Consider the following 24,135-nt stretch of genomic DNA (forward strand, 5'->3'; position numbering starts at 1 on the left):
GCTAAAAGAAATAGGAGCCCATATAATTGGTCCACAATTTGCCCATTTACGCACCTAAATAATCGCAACTTTTTCGTTACGGCTCCACTTCGGTTCTAACTTGCTTCAACGCACTCATGACGTCGAGTACGATTTAATTACGATAGCGAGAAAGATAATTTAAATATGCACACATACATCCACATCACTTAGCCAACGAGGGCATATTCGTCATTTTCACACACTCGGGGAGAAAATTACATAATAAATTGGGACGGGTCGCCACAATAAATCTTATTTTATACTTAATGGAAGTATAACATTAACTCTTAAGTGTTTGTTAAATCTATCAGTTTGATAGGATATGCATTCTACGAAATTAGGTTCAACGATCCAACCGTCAAATATATTTGTATATACTCCAAGATAACATGTGTAAAAAATCGAAAAAAAAAAATTCAGAGATTAGGTAATGGGACCATGAGTGAAAAAAAAAACATTAAGAGATTATTTTGGCAGCCGCCCAAAATTTTGCTTTGTTCGTGTCGATTATATCCAACAGGGCCATGAGTGAAAAAAATATATTTACACCATGCGTTTATTTATAATCAAAATAAAATTTTAAAATAATAAAATAGTCAATTTCTGTCGGTTATAACCTTCAGAATACTAAAATAATAACCGCCAGAAACTAAAATAATAAAATAATCAATTTTTGTTCGTTATAATTGCCAGAATACTAAAATAATAACCGCCATAAACTAAAATAATAAAATAGTCAATTTTTGTCGGTTATAACAGCAACCATTAACTTAAAAACCGTCAGAATATGTTAAAAATATTTTTTTTTAAAAATTCAAAAATACTGGCGGTTATAATATTTTTATGGGGTTGCATCCGACACTAAATATCCGTCAAGAATTCATGTCGGATATAACTGACAGGATTTCATTCTTATCCGACACTAACTGAATGATGTGTCGGATATCTTTTATCCAACATAATGACTTATTAAATCGCCACCATCATTCGACACCTAAAACTAATATTGTAGTAGTGTGTCTTTTTTCAACCGTCTCAAGTCCAAACCATTATAAAAAAAAAAAAAGGTAATAATTAGGATTTCCTTATATTCTTTAAACATATACGAAAAAGAATCTTGGGCCAAGTTAATACAGCTGTTTTTAACCGGATCTTTGAGCCCTCAACCGTCAATACCTAATGGAGTTGAATTGATTGGAAATGTAGACTAGTTAATTATATATTCCTCTGTCCCCACGATGGACTTGTTCAATTCAAAAAATTAAAGAACACTAACGCTAACAGTTGAACTAATATTAAAACAGAATTCCATGAGAATAAAATCCAATTAATCCACCGTGTATTATATACAGGAATTAGGGTTTTGTCTACACCAGGACACCATACACGTACGTTAGAATATATATAGGATGTGGTAAACACCATAGACTAGATTACAAGACTGGTCACAAGTCCCAGACATAAATCTTCTGGATATAGAAGGAAGGAACCATCTGTTAGACTGCTTATGAGTGCTTGCTGACCATGCGCATCCTCCAAACTCCAATCCTCGCGTTCAAACTTTGATCCATTCAAATGTCTGAACAAACCAACGAGGGTGTTTTTGTCACATTGGATTGATAGAATCACCACATGGCACCATGACCTTTTGTTGATGTGGCAATAAGCCAATTCTACGCGTATTGATCGCTAGGTGGCCCAGACCGTATGATCATCTAACATATCACGTTCATGTGTGAGCATATCTTCTCTCCTTAATTGCGACGAACATTCTTCTTTATTTGCAATGTAAGTTTCAGTTGACACATAAACATATACAATTCGTTAAAACATATCTAAAAACAATAAACTTTCACATACGCGTTAACAAGACGGAGGAATGACATGACGAGTTAGAATATTTTTCTTACTACATTCTAATGGTCGTCGATGGGATGTCATATTCTGTGGAAAGAATGGTTAATTGCTAGTAGGCAGAAAGGGTCAAGGCTATGGCCAAGTCAAGCCTTTTTTAGTTAGTCTCCTCCAAAGACCTTCCAAAGAAAACTCTGTAATATTCGACTGGTCTCCAAGCAGTCATAGGGGGGTGATCGTGTCTCATTCTTTGCACGTTTGAGTCTTTGATGATTGCCTTTTTGCTTCTTTTAGGCGTGTTGAATCGTTAATTGCTAGTTAGGCACTTTTGCTAACTTGTTTAGTGTGTATACTTTTGCACCTGCATAACCACATACATTTGAAACGGCATCCGTATGATATTATTTTAAATTGAATGAAAAGGAAAATTTTTGTTTGATCAAACTAATTATGCCTTTTAATTTCTAAGCCACGATAAATACTAGACTCGACAAAAGTATACAAAATAATATGATACATTTGATATTATTAAGTAATTATTTTCGTAATTTGTTGACGTGTGAAAAAAACAATTTGACACCTAATATCCAGACACTATGGTTAACAAGTCGAGTTTTAATATAGAATAATATTTTTTTTGGTCGATAATTTACAATATTCAAATGGAAAAAAATTAAGTTGAAACTCAAACCATGGAATTTTGTGGCCAAATTGAGGTCAGAACCCGCGGGCAATATTATATTGCTGCGTCTCCAGTTCTGTTCTTTCCATTCCTCTTTCTTGGGTTGCTCTCCTTAATCCTATTTTAATTGGTCCCAAACTTTAAGATTTTACTTTTCAAGCAGACCCAAGATTCAGCAGCAAAAACCCAACAAAAAAAGTGCATCCAGCTGCTGGAACATGAAGTTCCCGCTTCCTTGCACAGATTGCTTCTGCTCCTCACCTCCAAAGGCCATTGAGAGAAGTATGCAAGGTATTATTAGGGTTTGGTTGTTCTTGGTTTTTGCTGCAGTTTACTGTGGTCTTAATTGCTTTCTGGTACCTTTTTTATACAACCCAGATGGTCAAAATCCAGAAAACTTCAGAATTTTCTCTTGCAAGGAGTTGAAGTCTGCCACCAATGGCTTCCATTCCTCTAACAAGCTTGGAGAAGGCGGATTTGGCTCTGTTTATAAGGTTTTTCTCTCACCTGCAACATCAAATTCTGCATATATTGAAACCAGTTACATTTATGATTTATGTGTGTGTTTTTATATATATATATATATATATATATATATATATATATATATATATATATAAGTAAACTGCTGTGTGAACGCCAAACTATTACCCTAGTTGAAATTGGTCCTGAACTATTTTTTTTTTCTTGTAAATTAATCCTTGAATTATTTGAAATTAGCGAATTAATCCCTTAGTGAAATTTCTTTCACTTTGATTGAGTTATAAAGGGTCAGCTTAGAGATGGGAGCCTTGTGGCTGTGAAAGTTCTTTCCGTTGAACTCGAATCGATGAGAGGAGAGAGGGAGTTCATAGCAGAATTGGCTGCTCTGTCTGTAATCAGACATGAGAATCTTGTTAGGCTTCATGGTTGTTGTGTTGATGGAGCTGCAAGATATCTGGTCTATGATTACATGGAAAACAATAGCCTCACACACACCTTACTTGGTAAATAATCATTCATCTGCTTCTAAATTCTCAATTTCTACCTGAATAATCCACATTTTAACTGGTTTTATTAGGCAAATTGTGAAGGAATTTACGATGTGATATTGATCAATAGGTGGAGAGAAAAACCGGATGAGGTTTAGTTGGGAGGCAAGACGGGGTATTTCGATAGGAGTAGCTCGAGGACTTGCCTATCTACACGACGAGGTTGATCCTCACATTCTGCATAGGGACATTAAATCCAGCAACATTCTTCTTGATAAGAATTTCATACCGAAAGTAGGCGATTTTGGGTTATCGAAGTTGTTAAGGGACAACCATTCTCACGTTAGCACTCGTGTAGCGGGGACAATGTAAGTTGTTTGAATCAGTAAATCTTCTTGCGTTGTGATTGGATTATTCTTTGAAATGCTACTGCGTTGCTAATGGGGTGTCTCACAATAATCCAAAAGAGGTTATCTTGCTCCAGAATATGCAATTAGCGGGCGTTTGACGCGAAAATCAGATGTCTATAGCTTCGGAGTGCTGTTGCTGGAAATTGTCAGCGGCCAAGCAGTTGTGGATTTTGACATGCAACTTGGGGAGCAGTACCTGGTTCAGAAGGTAAACAAATTAAATTAGAGCATCTAATTACTACTTGCATAGTGCCTTTGGATATATTTTTGGTATAAACATAAGAGGATTTGGCAAGATTAGCTCCTCAAATAACGGTCAATATTAGACTGAAGCAAAGTGGCCTTGAACACGCTTTCGATTGTAACTTCAGAACTGAAGCAATGTTGTTTGTGAACTTGCAGGTATGGGAAGCACACATGGCCGGAACCCTTGTACAACTAGTTGATCCTACGCTTCAGATGAACTTTCCTTCGGACGAAGCCATCAGATTCTTGAAGGTAGGCCTACTTTGTGTGCAAGAAAGGGCCAAACACCGGCCGCGAATGTCAAATGTGGTTGAGATGTTGTCCGGCGAGGAAGACATCAAGGACTCTCATATTTTGCAACCCGGGCTTGTTTCGGATTTCATGGACATCAAAACGAGGCAAGAGAACTCATATGATCGTAGCACTTTCTCCAAGGCCTCTACATCTAGCAGCACACAAAATCAGTATAAATCTGAGGATTATGTGTTGTCCTTGTAACCATTCTGCAAAGCTTATTTTTTTCTCAACTTGTTGATAGCACTTTTGCAAAGTACATGTGTACAAAGTTACCTCCCAGTAAATTAATGCGAAAACCAGCATGTATGTTGAGCTTTTTCTACCTGTTCCTGTTATTTACAGTGCCAAAAGTTCATAAACAACAAGTAAAAGGCAAAAATTACATTGCCGACCGAATGGTTATGACATCCAAACCAGCTCTAACAAGAACCAGACATGCATTATACATATGCTACATGGAAATTCTCTTATCCGAACGTTAATGTACGAGATTTAATATAAATCTAAACGAAAAACAGAAAGTAGCAAATGTTATAATGCTGGTCGACCAAAAATGGAGCGGGCGACAGGTGTCGCGGTCCACCCAATTTCCAAGCCAAGACACTGCCTCAAGTCACTAGGACATGTACCTTTTGAGCGCCGGAAATGTGAAGAACTACTTGACTAGTAGTGGAGGGGCCTTTTGGTGAAAGGGGCTATATGCCACATATATGTCCCTCAACTTTTTGCCCGCTAGTTCCTCGGATCACCTCAGAAACCAATCAATTGACAAGCTTTTGAGTTGTCAAATTGCACAAAACAAGCTCATCTAATCAACAAAGCACTGAAAGGCCACTTACCCTTTCTAGTTTTGTCTTCAACTTGGTTATGGTTTGCACGGCCACTGTGGGGCTATGAGACAAGCCGCAATGCAAAAGTCACAGAGATAAGGTTATTTTCCTCTTCCGAAACCGACTCATCGTAAGAGTGCTTGGATGAGTTGGATTTCCATTTCTCCGTTGCTCCAGTTCACAAGATGCTGTAGTTTTCACACTTCCGAGTTCTATAATGTGTTTTTGTAAAAACTGCTAGCAGATATCGAATGACTGAAAAAATCGCGGTTCAAAAAGATTATATCTAATGCAGTGAATGATTCAATACTCCTCAAATCATAAGTAGAACCAATCAATGAATAATATGAACAAAATCATCGAAGCATGATGATGATAGTTCAGAAATTTAAATTGTTACCGTCATGACTAAACACGCGAAAGAAATGGAAGATTCTGTTAATACAAACCGCAACCACAGAAAACGTGGTAGTTTGTCAAGAATTTGTTAAATTGATAACGAATCATATGCTCGAAACCATTGTATAAAATGAAATGTTCAGGGCATAATCATGCATTAAATCTAAAATAATTGCTCCCAAATTCAAGTAGGGATGGCTATCCAATGCTTTGCATGAGAAGGCAAATTATTGGATGAGTATCATGTGGAAAACTAGTGTGGAATGGTACAAAAATCATGTTCCCTTCCCTTTGCGAGGATTAAGGGAAATTATCCGAGACGAAGAAAGAAGATTAATCACTTCATTTACAAGCAGCTCATAAATAGATGTACAGTTGAGGAAGATTAGAGCAGTACTTACTGAAACAGTTGTAACAAATATTTGTTCAACTAATATTTGATGAATAGCCGGCGACCTGGTTCAGAAACTACAAGGTCAAACCATCTTTCACAATGTGCTCCAACCAAGATGCAATATCCGACATTGTAGGACGCTCGGTTGGATTTTCCTTTACCGCCAGTCCTGCTATATCAGCAAGCTTGAGCAAAGGCTCAACATTCCTCGGGAGAGCTATATCACGGTCGATTATGGCAGCTGCCTTGTTCTGTTTGATTAAAGGCAGTGCCCATTCGACTATACTTGGCGGAGTGTAATCTCTGTCATAAGCTTTCCTTCCACTGAGAATCTCTAGCAGTACTACTCCAAAGTTGTAAACATCACTTGCTAAATCTCCATTGAGATCCCTGTCATTAGATGTAAGGAGTCCGAAATCTGCAATCCGCGCACTCCATTCAGCGTCTAAAAGAATGTTCGAGGTCTTGACATTGCAATGAACAATGGGAGGCACAAATTCCTTGTGAAGGTACTCAAGCCCCTTTGCAGCCTGCATTGCAATTTTCAACCGGAGGCTCCAATTCAGGGCTGAAAGCCCGCCATGGAGATGATCATAAAGCGTCCCGTGGGCCATATACTCATATACAAGCAGCCTTTCCCCCATCTCTGAGCAGTAACCCAATAAGTTTACAATGTTACAGTGGCGGATTTTGCTAAGGACCTCTAATTCCATTTCAAAGTCTCGACTGTTTGTGTGAATTATAGTGGCAGCATTTGCTCTCTTGACTGCAACTTGCTGTCCATCTGCTAGCACAGCTTTGTAAACAAAGCCAAAACTTCCCCTGCCAAGCTCGTTAAACTCCTTGAATCCGTTGGTGGCGTCTTTTAGCTCTGAGAGACGGAACACTTGAGCAATCCCAGGACAGGGAATCACGGATGGAGGAGGGTTTGGATCCTCATTATTGTCAGCTTCCAACTCTGCTTTCCCAATGCAAGATTTAAACTGCTTTTTGCTCCCTTCCTTTTTTCGAGAAGTTAAACGGGGAAGAAGGCACCAACAAATTAATATCAACAAAAAACCCAAAGCAGAAGACCCGAATATGATCACCAACCTACGCACATGATTCCAGAGCTTCTTCCTCATTTCTGGAGGTGTTTGAAGCCCACAAATATCCCAACAAGAGCTGTTTTGGCAAAGAGAGCAAGCTGTGCACACTCTATCAGCATGTTGAGTACATGAACTAGACAAGAAGAATCCTTCGGAACAATTTGACCCACACGAGGAACAAATCGTCAGATCTTTTCGCACACACAAGCTTGTCAAATCAACCTCATTGAGTGTGCTAGCATTGAAAGCAAACTCACCTTGCCCACAAGAACCAGGAGTGCAAAGACCTGGACTGCACAATTCCAATGGAGGATCATAATCGGTTGGGGAGGAAGTTACATTGGCAGCCCAACAATCAATCACCAAATCATCTTCCCTGATCCCACAAGTGGTATAATCCGACGAGGCAATCGCCATAAATCCGGAAGCCTTTGGAATCAAAGAGGAGTTAAACATCCCCCAACACTCCACTCTGTGATTATCTTGTCGAATCCCGCAAAAATGATGATCACCAGCAGTCAAAGACACATACTGAGTTCCATTTGGATGACCATCCAACAAATCAGCATCACCCCAACAATGCAACTCACCAAAATCTGAAATTCCACAGATTGAGGCCCTCCCTGAAGCTAAAGCTGTGAAATTCTGTAGTACGGGACCCGAAACGCTTAAATTCGAAGAATTTGGCCCCCAACAAATCAGCCCTCCATCTCTAACAGCCCCACAGCTAAACCCTTCACCAGAAACAACCCCTTTGAAGACAAGGTTAGCAATTGCCTGGTCAGAAAACAGAGTGCTCTGTTTCGAACTCAAGCTTCTATTCGAAGTTTCAAAAATTTCCCAGCAATCTACAGTTCCATATTCGTGATCAGAGTAATACGACCCTTTAATAGCACACACATGGCTCTTCCCAGCAGCAATATGAGAGTAAGCAGTGGACTTGAATGGTAGAGGAACAAGATCTATACCTGGGGAAACGGAGCTCCAACAGTACGCCTGCGAGGAGTTCGCTAAAATACCACAAAGAAAATTTTCACCGCCGGAGAGAGCAGCCATCGCCGGAATGTTGCTGAAAGAGGCGGAGGACGAGGATGACGCCGAAGGCGACGTCGATGGAGAGCTGTTGAACCCCCAACAAACCACGCCCTGCTTGCCGCTAGCGTCTATGGCGCAAAAGAAGCCATCTTTGCCGAAAGAGGCCGAGATGGGTCCCATTGATCCGAACCCAGATGCGGAGGTGGAGCATAAGAGCAGGAGGAGAAGCAGAGGAGGTACGGACCGAGAGAACCCAGAAAGGGCTTGCTGGGTTTGCATGGTTTTGCTGGGTTTAGAGTTAGATCAGTGATGCAGGCATGGAGTGGTTCGATGGTGAGCTTGCATGTCTGTGATGTTGTTGTTGGGTTGCTGAAATCAGAGCTGTGAGTGTGAGTATGGTGACGATGAAAGAACGTGGGTGTGGCAGCCATTTTTACAGTGTTTTGGCGGACTGTTAGAACGTCAAAGTACTCGAACTAGTTACTGAGTTTAACTATATTTTAATGCTAATAATTGGTTCGATTTCTTTTCGTTTACTGCATCGTATGTAGTTACTGTGTGGACCGTCAGACATGGATTACAGACCGCCACTATGTCGGCCCGGGTACATGCTTAAACAAGAGGGGATTTGACTACCGCATCACTTTGAGTTCTTTACTATATAATTTTAGTGTTCAATTAATTTGTGATCGTTTGAGTTCTTTATATGAATTGTTTAGCTGTTTACGTGGTGATCTATGATGGATTAATACTTCTAGATTTGTTTGGTTTGTGTCAAACGAGTGTCATTATCACATTTTCAGAGTTGTCATGTTCGTAATTTGATATGTGTTATGAGTACATTTTTTAGAATTCTCAAGTTTGTATGAGATATAATTTCATCTAGGTGCATGATATTGATTCTTCATAGTTTCATAGCAGGTTCATGTTTGTGTGAAATATGTATCGCCAACACTTCTTTAAAACTGTCATGGTTGAGTCAAATACATGTCGTTAACACTTTACGAAAGTATCATGTTCAAGTCAAATACGTGTCATAAGCACTTCTTTATAATTGTCCTCTTCATACTCTATACAGTAACATTTTACAAAAACGTCATGTTTGTGTCAAACACCTGTCGTCGACACTTAATCAAACTTGTCATGTTCATATTGAAAAATACTTGAAGAAATTTCATGTTCGTTTCAAATACATGTTATATTCTTAAAAAAAAAATAAAAAATAAAAAATTCCTAACCATGAGGAGAAATTACAATTTTCACTTACTCATTTTTCAACCAATTCACCTTCCTCCCACATATTTCACTTTCTTAGCCAACATCCATGGTTCTAATATATTCTATAAACATAGCATATCACTCTCTGATAAAATAGTCAGCCACCAGCATTCAACCCAGATCCAGTTCGTCATAGTGAGCCATTTAATATGATATACACAAGTTGACTAATTACTCAGACTATCAATAGCTAAACCGAAAGTTAAATCCTATTTCATTTCATGTGTTAAATATATTTCACTCATTTCTTATAAAAATATATCATTAGCATTGTCCACTCGTTTAAGATAGCATTATTTATGAAGATTTCTTGTTACGTAAGATCACACCTGCGACAGAAGATATTGGTGTAAAAAAATGGACCGATGCAGAAACTATTTGGTGGATCCAAATGAAAATGGAGGATCTAATGCGCATGGGCAAATCGTGTTGGTTTGCACTTGATATATGGTAAATGAGACCATATTGAAAAGTTGCTACATATTAAACATCATAACTAGTACCAACTGAAAGAAAAGAAAAAAAAACCCCACCAAGTAGAATTCTTTATAACTAAGAAATCTTGAGCAAGTTGTTCTGCATGTAACACTAACATATGGTGTTATTGATTAACATATAGTGGCGGGTCGAAGATTCAAACTTTGGGGGTTCTCAGGGTTAAAGTACAAGTTTTTTTAGATAGAAATACAGTATGAAGCGCACAAAAAACTTCAGGTTATTCACTAAAGTATTTGATCGAACACTAAGTAGGCTTGTTGTCATCAGTTAAACGATGTTGTGCACATGCGTAATCAATCTGATGAGCGATATCAAGAGAATTGGTCCCAATGTACATCCGCTCTTGTTTACATATTGTTATGGAATGAGTTGGTGCTAAGTGAATTTGAAGTACTGATCCATCGCCATTTAAACAACCGTTTCTTTAACTAGTAACTAATTTTTTGCTGACAACAGTAACATTCTCCCCAAATTCAAGCTACAAAGTCTCATCACGTTGTGCTCTCTCGATAGCTCAAAATCTTAACAAGAAAAAGTGTTGAGTTGGAATCGATCCCATTCTACTTAAGGATTATTTTGGTTCTGTAAAAATTAGTATCGAAAAGCCATGAACAAAGAACTTCCACCGCGTTTTCTTTCGACTTTTTGAGCTTAAGAATATTGGTCTTAATAAAGAATATGGGCAATGAACTCATATATTAAGGTATAGGACGAATAATATGCGTTGCTAACATTAGTGAATATATGATAAACATTACACATGAGTGAATATATTAAGGTAAAGGGCTAGAATCTTAACAAACATGATGGGAAAACTTGTAATGGACATTATTTGTGAGGGTGTCCCACTTGACAAGCAAGCAAACAAACAAGATAACCACAATTGATTTAATTATTTCTACTAGCAATGAATTCAATATTTTAATCAAACTTAGATTTTATTTAGATCAAAATCTCAATATATATTAAAGCATTTGCTGCCAAAGATCAAGCCCTAGAAATTTTCAACTGTGATATTATGATATCACGTGGTTGCTAGGTCACATTTGTCTGGCCTCTATTTGGAATTGCTCTGGTCAAAACCATTTGCCTTTCCTGTCAAAACAAACCCTATGGGGCTGTCTCATATCCTACAAAATCACATACTGTTGGTATATAGACTGAGCAGTAAGATTGGGACTTTGGAACGATCTTTTGGTCAATCCAAAAATTCAGTCCAATCCAATGTATGTTATGATTTCAAAATAAAGTTTTCGGCGTTTGGTTTTAAAAAAAAATTATCGCATAGTATTATCATTTCATTCATGTTTAATTAGAAGTATATTTTTAATTGGAGAATCATTTTTGTACTTCTTGTTATACCTCAACACTTTATTGTTTTTCATAGCTATTTAATTAAGTGATTGATCAGGATAATCAATGAACAAAACTAAAGAGGAGAGTGTGGTGAAAGTAGTGTACAGAAATTATATTTCTAATTAGTAATGTGGGAACTTAAGTAGGATCATCTTCAACATTTTAGGGACCATGTGAGAAAATAAAAAATTAAACCCTCATTAACATAATATTTCATGAAAATTTTTAGAATTTATTTATTTTTAGAACAAAACATTGATGTGACGATCCGTCTCGAATTAAAATATATTTTATCCTTGAGTGCGTGGAAATGACTATTTTGCCCTCGTGGGCCTTGTGACGCGGATGTATGTATAGTCTTCAATTATTTTTTTCATTGATGTGATTAAGTTGTATTCGACGTTACAAGAGCGTGGATGCAAGTTAAGGCCGAGTCCGGTATGTAGAGAAAATGTTATGTTGAAATAAGGGAGATTGGGTTGGTTCTTTTAGTTTGATCCAATTGCATGGATCTTGGGTTTGGTAGCCCAATCAGGGCTTGAGGTTGTTTTAGGTGACCGACCCCGTAAACCACACACACACACACACACACACACACACACGTGCAACCTTGTTCTCTCTCTCTCTCTCTCTCTCTCGAGAATTCCTTCTGTCCGTACGATCCGATTCCTCCAACCCTCAATCACCATCAATCACCCACGAATTGAGTGATTGGAGGTCACCATCATATTCCTTGTGACTCCATGAGTCTAGTGACACTTTTGGGACGAAGAATAGTTCACGGGGACCCGAGAACTTAGAAGCTCCAGTGGAGTACCCTATTTCCCCAACATGATTGTTGAGGTTTTACTTGGTTTTGAGACTAAGAAAGGTATTAATACAACTCCTTTAGTGTTTTAGACTAATTTTGGTGAAGTTTGAACGTCGAAATAAGCTCAACTATGGGTTTCCAGGTTTAGTCGAAATTTCGAGGAATTTTTCGACAACTTCTCATCAGTTTTAGGACCTCTAAATGGTAAGAACATGTTCTACTCGTTCAGGGCTTCAAATTGATATAAAGTTTTGAAATTTGGTTGAAAAACGAGGAAGATATTAAGGTTTAAAGATTTTTCCAGTTTCCAGCAACGCAGCGGCGATCGACACCGAAATCCGACGAACCACAGGAGAAGGAAGGGGAATATTCCGTCAACTTTGACGGAACATATTAACGGCGTTAGGTAAAGTTAACGGTATATGCTACTATTTAACAGAATATTCCCTAACGGCGTTAAAGATTTCGTGAGTGTGCCAAGCATGTGCTTGCGCGTGAAGGCGTGTGGGATATCCGAAAATTATTCTAAAAATATGGGGATGCTGGTGCTGTTAAGTAGGCCATGATGGTATATTCAAACACCCCAATTGAGTAATGTATGAGAAGTTATTACACGATTTTGGTTATGTACTTAAAATTAACGTTAAAATAGTGGTTTCACATATAGGTGAGATGTTTCCGGAGGACGAGCGTAGTCAGGCGAGACTCGGGGGTTATGATCCAGCTACATACCAGTGAGTGGGCTTTCGGTTTTCTATATATACGTATATATGCTTTGTGTTTTCCCAGAAATTTGTTTTAAATGGAGTCACGATTTTAAATGCCATGTCAATTGCATTATGCTTTAGAGTATGCATTAGTATAGATATGCATATTGTTGCTTGATGTTGCGGACGCCCATGTAAGCTTCAGGTGAGTATATATTGATGATAGTGGATGCATTGTTTGTGGTTATACGTAGATGCATTTAGAGCTCATTATCCTGCACCCCGGTGCTAGTGCTCCCGCCGGTGGTCAGGGCATAGTCCTTCACGTGATGTTCACCTCCCGCACTGCACGCTCACCTTGGATCCAAGTTTGGTGCACAGCTTTGTCATGCAGACCACATTAGATGGTTCTGACTTGTAGGTGACCTGCGATTATTCACACAGCCTTCATGTGATCGTAGCACTTAAGCGTACTTATTTGCACCCAGCCCTATCATACATACCACAATAGATGGTTTCGACTTGTGAGCAGACATATCTGATGAGCTATAGGTTCAAACGTAGGTGACTCTGGCTGGCATATCATTTTACATTGATTTATTTCACCTAGCTTACTTATTTCATTGCTGAGATGCTTGACATGGCATATATTTGATTTTCACTACTCTTGAGCGTGATTTTTATATACGTATGTATTTTTATTTTCTGGGAAACTATATGGGTTTTACGGTGAGGGGTTATTACTTTTGGAAAGAGAAATGGTTTTGAAAAGCTTTGTTTTTGCCCACTCACGTTTTCTGTTTTGCGCCCTTCTAGGTTCTAGATAGAAGTGCGTGTTGGTGGCTCACGAGGACTCTACGGCGGTTCTAACAGACATCCATCAATGTAGGGTTTTTTTTCATGCCATGTATAATTAGTATTTAGCCTGCTGAACTACACCTTGGCACCTCCGCTCTGATTATGTGTATTTACACTCTAACACTTCTTCCCACACTTATTTACTTGTCTTGTGTGCATTAGTTAATTGGTTTTTGATTTCTCACATCTTCATATCAATGTTAGTTCCGCATTGCGCACATGGCTACGTCACCATCACGTGACAGCCAACATGCCTCGATTTAGGTCAAGGTGTGTCATTGATGTTAGAAAGCAATCGCACAATTGATATCACTCCCTAAAGTACAAACATATCTTATAACATGTTAATTAATAACACAAAATCATGACAGTGATACAATCACATGATATAAAAAAAAAAAGATGGCAACATATTTTCACTTAGCTTCTTAAACACATCTTTATTTTTGTATATCAAAATACACAAATCAAATGAAAATAATAAATATAATTAAACATAAATATGTAAAACGTAAAATTAACGTATTTATCATTTCTCAAAAATTTTTACTATTTCTCCACATGGGCTTTAGGGTCCTACATTACTGTTCAACACGAAGCCTGTGATGCAATCATGCAAACCATGCATTGTCTGTATCCCCTAATTTTTAGGCCATCCAAGAGTCAAGAGTCGGCGACTCGGCAACACCCATTTTTGTTACAATCTTTGGGTGAGGCAGCAAGATCCATCGAATAAAATGCAAGAAATCGAAGTGGGATGGAGCTCAGCTTACTTGGTGAACATGAATGGGACCACTTGCTTCTTTGGCACCCATCCTTTCCACGTGGTCTGCCGTGGGAAGATGCTGCGCACCAAGTCAACAACCTCATCTTAGATTTTCTTGAGGAAGGATCCTTGCCGAATCAACTTTATAAGGATTTCAAAGATCCTTCAATTATATTTGTTTATTGTATATCGTGCATCTAGTTTTCATCAGGTACTGTTTATATTCAATTTTAAATAAAAAAATTTATAATGATTTCTGACTGCACGATGTATGATGAACGTATGTGATTTAAGGATCCTCACAAAGAGGATCCGGCAAGGATCCTCACTCGATTTTCTTTGCTAGCATTTTAGGGTGCGTTTGTTGCACCGGACTGTCTCGGACTGGACTAGCTTCAGGGACTAAGTTGGACTGGCTTAGACTAGACTAAGCTGGACTAATTTAGTGAAGCGTTTGGTGTAGTGTCGGACTAAGAAACAGGATAACAAGAAAAATGAAAAAAAAACCCATGATACATTACAAAATATTTTATTTTCTTCAACTTCAATTTCAACCAAATATTAACGTTATTCCTGTTAAACATTTCATCTTCTCCATGTTCAAAGTATGTTGGTGTCACTCAAATACCGTATTTAATCCAACCTCCTTTCTTCTTCTAGCAATTGCCACCAGTGCCATCTACCATACTAGATATTGCAAATTCTTGAGATTTCAAAACCAACAATTGATAATTTGTTTCACATTTAAACAAAAACCCATCCACAACAAAGCAACCCATCACAATTTTTCCCCAAAAATATCAAATTTACACAAAAGAATCAATGTGGGTTTTGCGAATAAGGAAATATACCAACAAGAACAAATAATACAAAAGCCATACATCAGATCTAGCAAAAACATATACATACATATATGTGTGAGTGTATGTATATGTGTGTATATATACATATATATACAAACCCAGAAAATGGGGCTTTCTATAATCTCAGCTTAAATTAGAAAGAACCACCATTGCAAACACCATTAAACCAAACGGAACATATTCAAAAAGCTGAAATTCATATTATATTACCAAAAAAATAAGCAAATCTGAGGAAGATCGAGGATATATGTCATTACATCTTTCCATCTGAAAATATCAGTTCTTCGTGCCCAGATGGACTTCGCGGCCAACATCATATGAATTCAACCTCCTTCTGAGCGAGCTGACGCGGTGCTACGGCGGTGGTGGCCATCGTCGAGACTTAGATAGAGAGAGCGGGAGATGACCTTGGGAAATGGAGTGGGGTGGCGCCGGCATCGATCTGGGTCTCAGATCGAATCGACCCATCGGTGGGTGCTAATTCGATTTTGGGATTTAGGGGTGGGTGGTAATGAGATAGAGCAGGGAGAGAAAAGAAGATCCATGCAGGGAAGGAGTGGAGGATTTGATGTCGAGGTCGTTGATTACGATGAGCAGTGAACAGACGAAGCAGACAAAGGAAAGGCTTAGTAGTCCGCTGCATTTTGGGGGGTTTCGCTAAGAACCTCTAACGAGGTCTCTAGTAGAGGCGAATCCCGTTTAATCCTACTAAAACTAGTCCCTGGGATTACCAAACACGGGACTACACTAATTTTTAATGTAGTCCAATCCAGTGAAGGTTAGTGAACCCAAACAAACACACCCTTACAGTGTTGTTGAGATTGTATTTCTCTTGAGCCCTGTTTGATAGGGGCTTGTTGAGAATCACACATCTAGATTTTTTTTAGTAAAACGATAACGTTATTGAATTAAATTGTTAGTTGTTAGTGAGAGAAAAATTGGTAAGGATTAAACCCTCATCAGAATGCATATGTATAATTGTTTTCCGCCACTGCGGTAAAACGTTATCTACATGCATCGAGAGCTTGATAGAAATAATTTACAACTTATAATTATATGGTTCTATTTATAATTTTATCGATGTCAGTTAGGATAATCCTTCGTGGGCATATGACTTAGTTAGGAACAACTCCGGCATTATAACATTTTGTCTGTCTTTCTAAAACTTTGTTATATCTTCTTTTTCAACTCACTAGTTCATAGAATTAAATTCTTCCTCTTTCTTTAGCAAGTTCAAATCTTCTGTATTAACTTTTTTGTGTACATGTATCCATAAACTTAACCGTTATTAACTATGTTGTCATAAACTTAACCAATGTCAATCAATGATATAGGCCATGAAGAAAGCCACACACAAAATGAATGTAAAATTGAACTTCTTTTTAACATAATTTATAATAATAATATCGCTTATATAAAGATAACAATATTGTATTTCTGTATGTGATCTCCATGCCTTATTCTTTATTGAAAATTTTGTTTGGTCACGGTCTTTATTAAGATTTAAGTTTGTATTTTAACTTAATGCCAAGATTTCAATTTAGAAATTAAATTAAATTGACAATAAAATGTTATTTGCTTCTTAATGTAGCATAATAACTTAATAAGAGAGAGAAAAATAGGTAACTGTATTCCCAGCAGCTGGCCACGGCCTCTTTCTCTCTGAAGAAACCACATAAATCCAGTCAGACCATTGATTGTCTCGATAAAGGGTCATCCTCTTTCTAAAAGGGAAGAGACAATTGGAAGGACAGTTGCAATTGATTCGCTCTTAAAATCAAACAAATCAGCTTAACTAGCTCAATTGTTTTTTTTAATAAACAATATTATTTACATTAAAGGTGAAGAAGTAGATTAAGCCTCACAGGAGTTAGTAATAATGTAGTTTAAATTCCTTTGGTGAAAATCAAATTTAAGACCTCTTATTTACCATTAAAAATGAATACTACTAGGCCGTAATTCAAGAAAAAAAAAAAAACTAGCTCAATTGTATTAGCTTATTGTGAGGATGTGGAATGTTTTTGTAAGAAATTTGGTTACTCCTTTATTACTAATTGATTTTAGAGTAGACTTTTAACTTATATCATGATACGTGGGAAAACCTAACAACCACATATGCTTTAGGATATGAAATGTTGCTCATGTGATAGTCTGACGGCCTAATGTGTGTTTTGATGTGTAATGTTCTTGAGGTTCCATAGAATATTAGAATTACGAAGTATTACTTATATTTTTCATTCACAAAGCCAAAGGTAAACCATATTCTACGAGGGGCCGCGATTACTCCTCGATTTTCAATTGAGTATAAGTTTCTATAGAATAAGTATTACATTTTGTTTATCTTTAACAAGATGGTGAGCCAGATATGGATGGAAAGCCACGGATGTCTAGCTTTGGAAGAATATTACGGTTTAAGATTCTAAACTTTGAAGAATAAATTATGGGAATTGTTATTAACACTCCAAAATTTCATTTGGCATTCTAAACTTTTTATAATTAGAAATAAAATTATACTTATGAAGAGTGAAGAATGTGATTTTTGAAGTGCTAATAACAATTCTCTAAATTATTGGATTTTTAATGACTACTGTTCAGGCTGAGAATTTATACGCGACGTGGCTGATTTGTAAGATTGCTGTACTTTCGAGTTGCGGGTCGATGTTTCGAGATATATTACATATATGCTGACCATGTGCGCTTGGGAGAGATTATTAATTTATTGGGGTTTTCTAGTGCAGTGAGGACTTGGGAGTCCAAAGTGAAATAGAAGTTTGATGGTGAACTGAGGGGACTAGTGCGATTCCAACTTTGTCAAGACATTAGTTCTTCATCAATTATCAACCCTATCTCCATCTACACCAACATCACTTTTTTTCGTGTCTTATATATCACCATTTCATGCCTAGACTTGTATTACTTAGTGTTTTGCTTATGTTGTTGAACAAATTTCCTTTGCATTTTATTTCATGTCTAGCTAAATCTATCATTCTAAGGTTAGGATGAAACACTTGATTTAGTTTCTCAATTTCAATGAGAACTTAATGCAATTTTTATATTTGTGCTCTTGAATCTCTAAACGTAATTTTATCATTGATTATTTATAGTTTTATGCTTAGCTACCATTATTTCGTAGATACAATTGTATTTGTGTTGAGTGACCATCTTGCGTTACATAGAAGCACAATGATTTAAATATTGCATTTGCATATGCGTATGAGTTAAGACCTAGACTTATATGGTGTGTATATTTATCGTTTTCAAATAGCTTAACAGGTTGTTGTATGTTAAATTGAACCTTGACGATAGGCTAGTTGCATATAAAAATACTTGACTCTCACCATCACCAATGGGAGAAATCATGTCTAAGGGAACAATTGCATATTGAGTTGGACCAAGACCTTGATGTAGGTAAATTTCAAGAACAAAATTTGGAATTGTATGAAGGGTGCACTGATTTGAGAAGCGTATGATTGAGTATGGATTCCGAAATCTTAGGCTCACCATCCATAAAATACAATCCTAATTCGTTACAATCATTCCTTCATTGTTGTGTTTTATTTCTTTCTTTTACTATTATTTTTCGTTGGCTTTTCTTATTTGCTTATCAATCAACCAAATAGTGATCTTTATTTTAAGATTATAGAAGGTAGATTTATACATAATTTCATGGTTATCAAAAGATTGGCAGTGTTCAATTGCTCATTGTTAAAAAGATAGGGATACTATGAAAGCTAGATTTATGTGCATTAAGTCATAGTTATCAGAAGATTAGCAATTGTCAACTTCTCATTGTTCAAAAGATAGAGATGTTACGAAAGCAAGGTTATGTACAAAAGTTGCAGTGTTCAACTGGTCACATGGTTCAAAAGATAGAGATACTACGAAAGCTAGATTTATATACACATGTCCATAATTATAAGAAACTTGGCACTGCTCTTATGCTCAATGTTCACAAAGCTTTTTCTTTGAGTGAATGACCATCTTTTTGTTCGTCATCACGCTGCTGAAGTGGTTCCTCTTTTTTTTTTTTGTTCTATCCAGGAGTTTCTTCTTACTTGCTGTAAGTTAGGATTTGGACTATTGAGTACTCAATATAAAGAAATAAAGTTGTCAACGTATTACATATCAAACACAAACAACAAAAACCAATATGCATAATAGAAAGCCTTTTCATCTTTATGAAACCAATACACAAAATACAACATACTCCAACAACAACAACAACCAAATAGCTCCTCCAATACCCATATCGTAAATATACAATCGAAATCAATAGTGGCAAGAAAAACGCCTTAATGGGTTCAGAGATATCGAGTTCAAGAACCAAAGCAATGTCACAATTCAGCAACACAATGCAAGAAAAGTAGAAAACTCACAAAAAAATTTTGACACAGGAAAGCTTAAAATCTCAACGTCTCACGGACAATTCGATCTCCACCCATATGAGATTCAGATGAATGTACACTTTTCCTTCTTTAAGCAAACATATAATTTCTTATAATCTTTACCTTTTAAAATCATAACCCTATAAATTGGAATTTCAACTCATAAACTATAACGGAATAAAACTCCCTAATCTAAGCTCAGTACTCACTACCACGTTTAACATTTAGCGCGACGAACAAAAATTGGTTGTGCAAAACTTAATAGCGTCACACAAGCATATGCGCGTCAAAAACTTCGTCACACAGAATCCGTCGCGCAAAGATCGTGAAGAAAGACTTTGCGCAACGAACAAAAGCATTCGTCGTGGTAAATAAGGAGTGACCGTTCCTCATTTGTTGCACCAAATTTTTAGGAACGAATATGTTCGTCGCACAAAATGGTTAAAAAAAAATTATATTTTTTGTTGTAGGTTTAATTTTGTAATAAAATAATAAAAAATGTAATGAAGAGAAAAATTATTTATTTAAAATAAAAATAAAATGTATGTACAAGGAAACAGTTTTAAACGTAAGGGACTAAACAACTAAGAAAAAAAGGTGGAATAATCTACGGGGTTGTCGTTCGTATGCGGCTGGAAAGATTGGGGCAAAAAGGGCTCAAGGTTGAGGACATGCTCAAAGGTCGAAGGGGCGGAGTTATGGGCTTGCTAGGGTTGGAGGGGCTCAGACGTCAACGATGGACGAATATCCGAGAGACGAATACTGGACTGATTGAAGGCCTATGCAATCAGTGACATCTGCCTCTTATACAAGACGAGGTCAGTCCTAAGGTCGACTACCTTTGCTATCAAAGCTGTCACCTCGTCCTTCGGCTACGAGGATGAAGAGGCTCTAGGTTACCGCTGCCGTGCATTCCCCATCGCCTACAATACGTCCCCGGCCTCCGCCTGAGAGTTTGATCCAAGGTGTTTGTAAGGATCTGAAACCCTGCATCCTCGGGAGGATCCACAAACTCAAGTGGAGTCTCGAAAAGAAGTTGGGAGGCGGACTCTAGAAGAATTAACTGCCTCTTGTGACGACTCGTCCCAAATTATTATATATAATTTCTTCCCCGAGTATGTAAAATGACGATGTTGCCCTCGTTGGCTTAGTGACGCAGATGTACGTATACAGTTTAAATCAATTTTCTAGATAATGTAATTAAATCGTACTTGATGTCACGAGCGCATTGACGCGAATTAGGTCCGAATCGGATTCGTAACGAAAAAGTTACGAATAAACGAATATGAAAATGGGTAGCATTATATTTTAGGGTTGACTATACTTTGTCCACTAATCACCTTAACTCCTACTTTATTGGGCCCAATCAGACTTTGGGTTTGTTTTATTTTTCCTTTGGGCCAACTGAAACTTAATTCTCTCTCTCTTTCTCTTTCTCATGGCAACCCAATCAGAGCTTATTATCATTTTCTTCTGGCCAATCCCGTACACACACACACATACACACACACACACACACGTACGCATACCCTTACCCTTTCACCTCTTCTAGATCCTTCTCATTCGTTCGTACACCCGAGAGCACACCCACACTCAAACTTTACCAAAACTTCACGGATTGAACTCGAGGTTTCCACCTTCACACTCCTCTTGAGCTCTAGAATCTCATGATACCTTTAGTTAGGTGAGTTGACGTGTTTTAACTCGAGGAATCATAACCTCCGACGAGGTTTCTTTTTGGCTCCAATGTGATTGTGGTCTTTTTCCAAGGTTTTAAGGCTCAAGAAGGTTCCTAATCGACTCTATAGGGAACCTAGGCTAGTTTTGAAGTAGTTGGACATCGGGACACGCGAGTTCAAAGGATTCCAATTTTGGCTAGTTTCTTCAAGGGCTTTTCTGACCATTTTCCGTTGGTTTTTGGACTTTTAATAGGTACGATCGTGTTCTACTCTTCAAGACCTTCAAATCCATATAAATTTCATGGATTTTGATTGAGAATGGAAGTAGATATTAAGTTTTAAAATTTTTCCAGAAACCAGCAAATATAGACGGCGGCGCATAGCGGCTTCAGCGAGGTCCATCCGAGAAGGAGGAGAATATTCCGTTAACTTTAACGGAATATTCTAACGGCGTCAGGTAACACCGTTAGTTTTTAACAGAATATTCAACTATTTTAACGGAATATTGCCTAACGCTGTTAGGGATTCTGTTCGTGTGCCAGGCACGTGCCTACGCGTGGTTGGCGCATGAGGGTGTGTGTGACGTTAAATTTTTTTTCTAACAATATGGGGGTGTTCATGTTGTCGAGTGGATCACGTTGGTATATTCAAACACCCCATTTGAGCAACGTATGAGAAGTTATTCTCAGGTTTTGTTTATGTGTTAGTTAATTAATGTAAAATTAGTTATTTCGCATATAGGTGAAACGTACACTAAGGACGAGCATGGACAAGCGAGATTGGGGGGCTACGATCCTGCTACTTATCAATGAGTGGGCATTTTCTTTATATATCGTGGTTTCCAGAACATTTTTAAAATGATTTATGGTTTAAATGCCATGTTGAAAATGAGTTGCATTTTAAGTATTGCATTATTATAAATCATGAATTATATCGTTTAATGCTGCGGAAGCTCAGGTAAGTTTCAGGTGAGTATATTGTGATGGTATTGGTTGTATGGCACATTTTTATGCATAAATGCATTTAGAGCTCATCATTGCTGCACCCCGGTGTTAGTGCTCCTGCCCGGGCACAGTCCTTCACGTGATGTTCACCTCTCACACTGCATGCTCATCTTGGATCCAAGTTTGGTGCCAGCCCTTTCTTACAAACCACAATAGGTGGTTCCGATTCGTAGGTGACTCGCGATTATTTGCACAGCTTTCATGTGGTCGTACATATTTACACTCAGCACTGTCGTATATACCACAATAGGTGGTTCCGACTCGTGTGCTAGCATATATTGATGAGCTATAGGTCCAGTCGTACATGTCACATTAGGTGACTCCGACTGGCATATTGTTTTATATTGGTTTCATCTAGCTTACATCTTTTAGTGCGGAAATATTATGACATGGCATACTTCAATTTTACTGGCCTTGTGCATTGGTATTCGTACGTATATACGTAGTATTATTTTCTAGAACTATATGGGTTTTACAGTGAGGGGTTGTTATGTTTAGAAAAGATAAATGTGTTTTCAAATGTTTTGTTTTTGCCCACTCACCCTTCTGTTTTGCGCCCCTTCAGGTCTTAGGTAGTTGTACATCTTGGTGGCTCACAAGGACTTCTCGGTGGTTCTAATGATCTACTAAATAACTGTAAGGATCTTCTCCCTATTTGTACAATTAATACTTAGTTAGTTCTACTACACGTTCGTTTACCTATGCTCTGATATGTGTGTATCTTATACTTGATCACTTTCACGCACTTACATATTATCTCTAGTTTAAGTAAGTTTAGTTTTGGTTTTTACTTAGTCGCATTTTCTTATTATTATCATCACTTATGTTGCGCACTTGGCTACGTCACCCTCACGTGACGGCCAACACGTCTTGACTTTGATCGAGGTGTGTCACTCTTCTCCATCATCGTCACCTGTACATTATAACATGAAATATTAATAATAACATTCAAATAATAACCATGATACTTGAATGCATAAGATAGTAATTACAATTGAAAAATACTTACATGAAGGGACTCGGCCAACTCATCCCTAGGTCGAACATAAACGTCTCCAAAGACATCGATCTCCGAGAATTTTGAACCCCCCCTGAATAGAACAAGATAAGAAAAATATTAGTACGAAAAAAAAATATTACCGACGTATTAAAATTTGAATATGAAAAGCTTTATTATTACTTGTTGCCGCGCCTCCATCCTATATGAGAAGGGCCTCAAACCCGAATGGTGGAGAAGAGTCTTCTTATCCTGATTGATCTTGTTGGCTTTCGCCTACTTTTGTTATACAAAAAATAAACGTATTAGTTCTAATTTAAATGAAATATAAAAAAATCAATAAACATTAGTAACAAATGTATAATACTTTTAGACTTAATATAAAAAACGTACCACATAACCGGGCTCTTGAAAATGACTGCAGAGCCAAACCCAATTATCTTCCTAGTCCTCAAACTCCTTCTGGCAACCCTCCTCAAGAGCGATTTGTGGATCATCAAATGTCTGAAAATATTGGTGCAAGTCGCTCTTCCACTGCTTGTACTGTTCAGCGAAGAGCCTGTTGACGTACGCCAACATATTGTCATTGATGTCCTCGAAATTGTAGTTTTTCTGCAATGTAATAAATTAATTACATACATTAAGTAACATAAATATATAAAATTTAAAGGAAAAGCAATAAAAAGGTAGGATACTTATCGATAAA

At 37.5% G+C, this 24,135-nt stretch overlaps 2 protein-coding genes across 2 annotated transcripts; one reads left to right on the forward strand and one right to left on the reverse strand.

The window, feature by feature from the left end:
• Positions 1–2,556: 2,556 nt before the first annotated feature.
• Positions 2,557–4,798, forward strand: LOC137744941 (putative serine/threonine-protein kinase). Its single transcript, XM_068484762.1, has 6 exons — positions 2,557–2,848; positions 2,936–3,051; positions 3,327–3,543; positions 3,659–3,896; positions 3,996–4,146; positions 4,341–4,798. The coding sequence occupies exons 1-6, from the start codon at positions 2,776–2,778 to the stop codon at positions 4,680–4,682; spliced, it is 1,137 nt and encodes a 378-aa protein (XP_068340863.1). The 5' UTR covers positions 2,557–2,775; the 3' UTR covers positions 4,683–4,798.
• A 1,065-nt stretch (positions 4,799–5,863) lies between these two features.
• On the reverse strand, positions 5,864–8,868 carry LOC137744939 (serine/threonine-protein kinase-like protein CCR1). The gene has a single exon (XM_068484760.1). It carries the CDS (start codon positions 8,504–8,506, stop codon positions 6,179–6,181), a length of 2,328 nt encoding a protein of 775 aa, XP_068340861.1. The 5' UTR covers positions 8,507–8,868; the 3' UTR covers positions 5,864–6,178.
• Positions 8,869–24,135: the final 15,267 nt, after the last annotated feature.

Source organism: Pyrus communis, chromosome 9, assembly GCF_963583255.1.
Source record: "Pyrus communis chromosome 9, drPyrComm1.1, whole genome shotgun sequence".
Taxonomy (NCBI): Eukaryota; Viridiplantae; Streptophyta; class Magnoliopsida; order Rosales; family Rosaceae; genus Pyrus; species Pyrus communis.

Bases quoted from the DNA above. Each gene is read 5' to 3' on its own strand.
- LOC137744941 (XM_068484762.1), top strand. From the start codon at position 2,776: ATGAAGTTCCCGCTTCCTTGCACAGATTGCTTCTGCTCCTCACCTCCA. The intron at 3,897-3,995 runs GTAAGTTGTTTG...ATAATCCAAAAG, and splicing joins ACTCGTGTAGCGGGGACAAT to AGGTTATCTTGCTCCAGAAT. The intron at 4,147-4,340 runs GTAAACAAATTA...GTGAACTTGCAG, and splicing joins AGCAGTACCTGGTTCAGAAG to GTATGGGAAGCACACATGGC.
- LOC137744939 (XM_068484760.1), bottom strand. From the start codon at position 8,506: ATGCAAACCCAGCAAGCCCTTTCTGGGTTCTCTCGGTCCGTACCTCCT.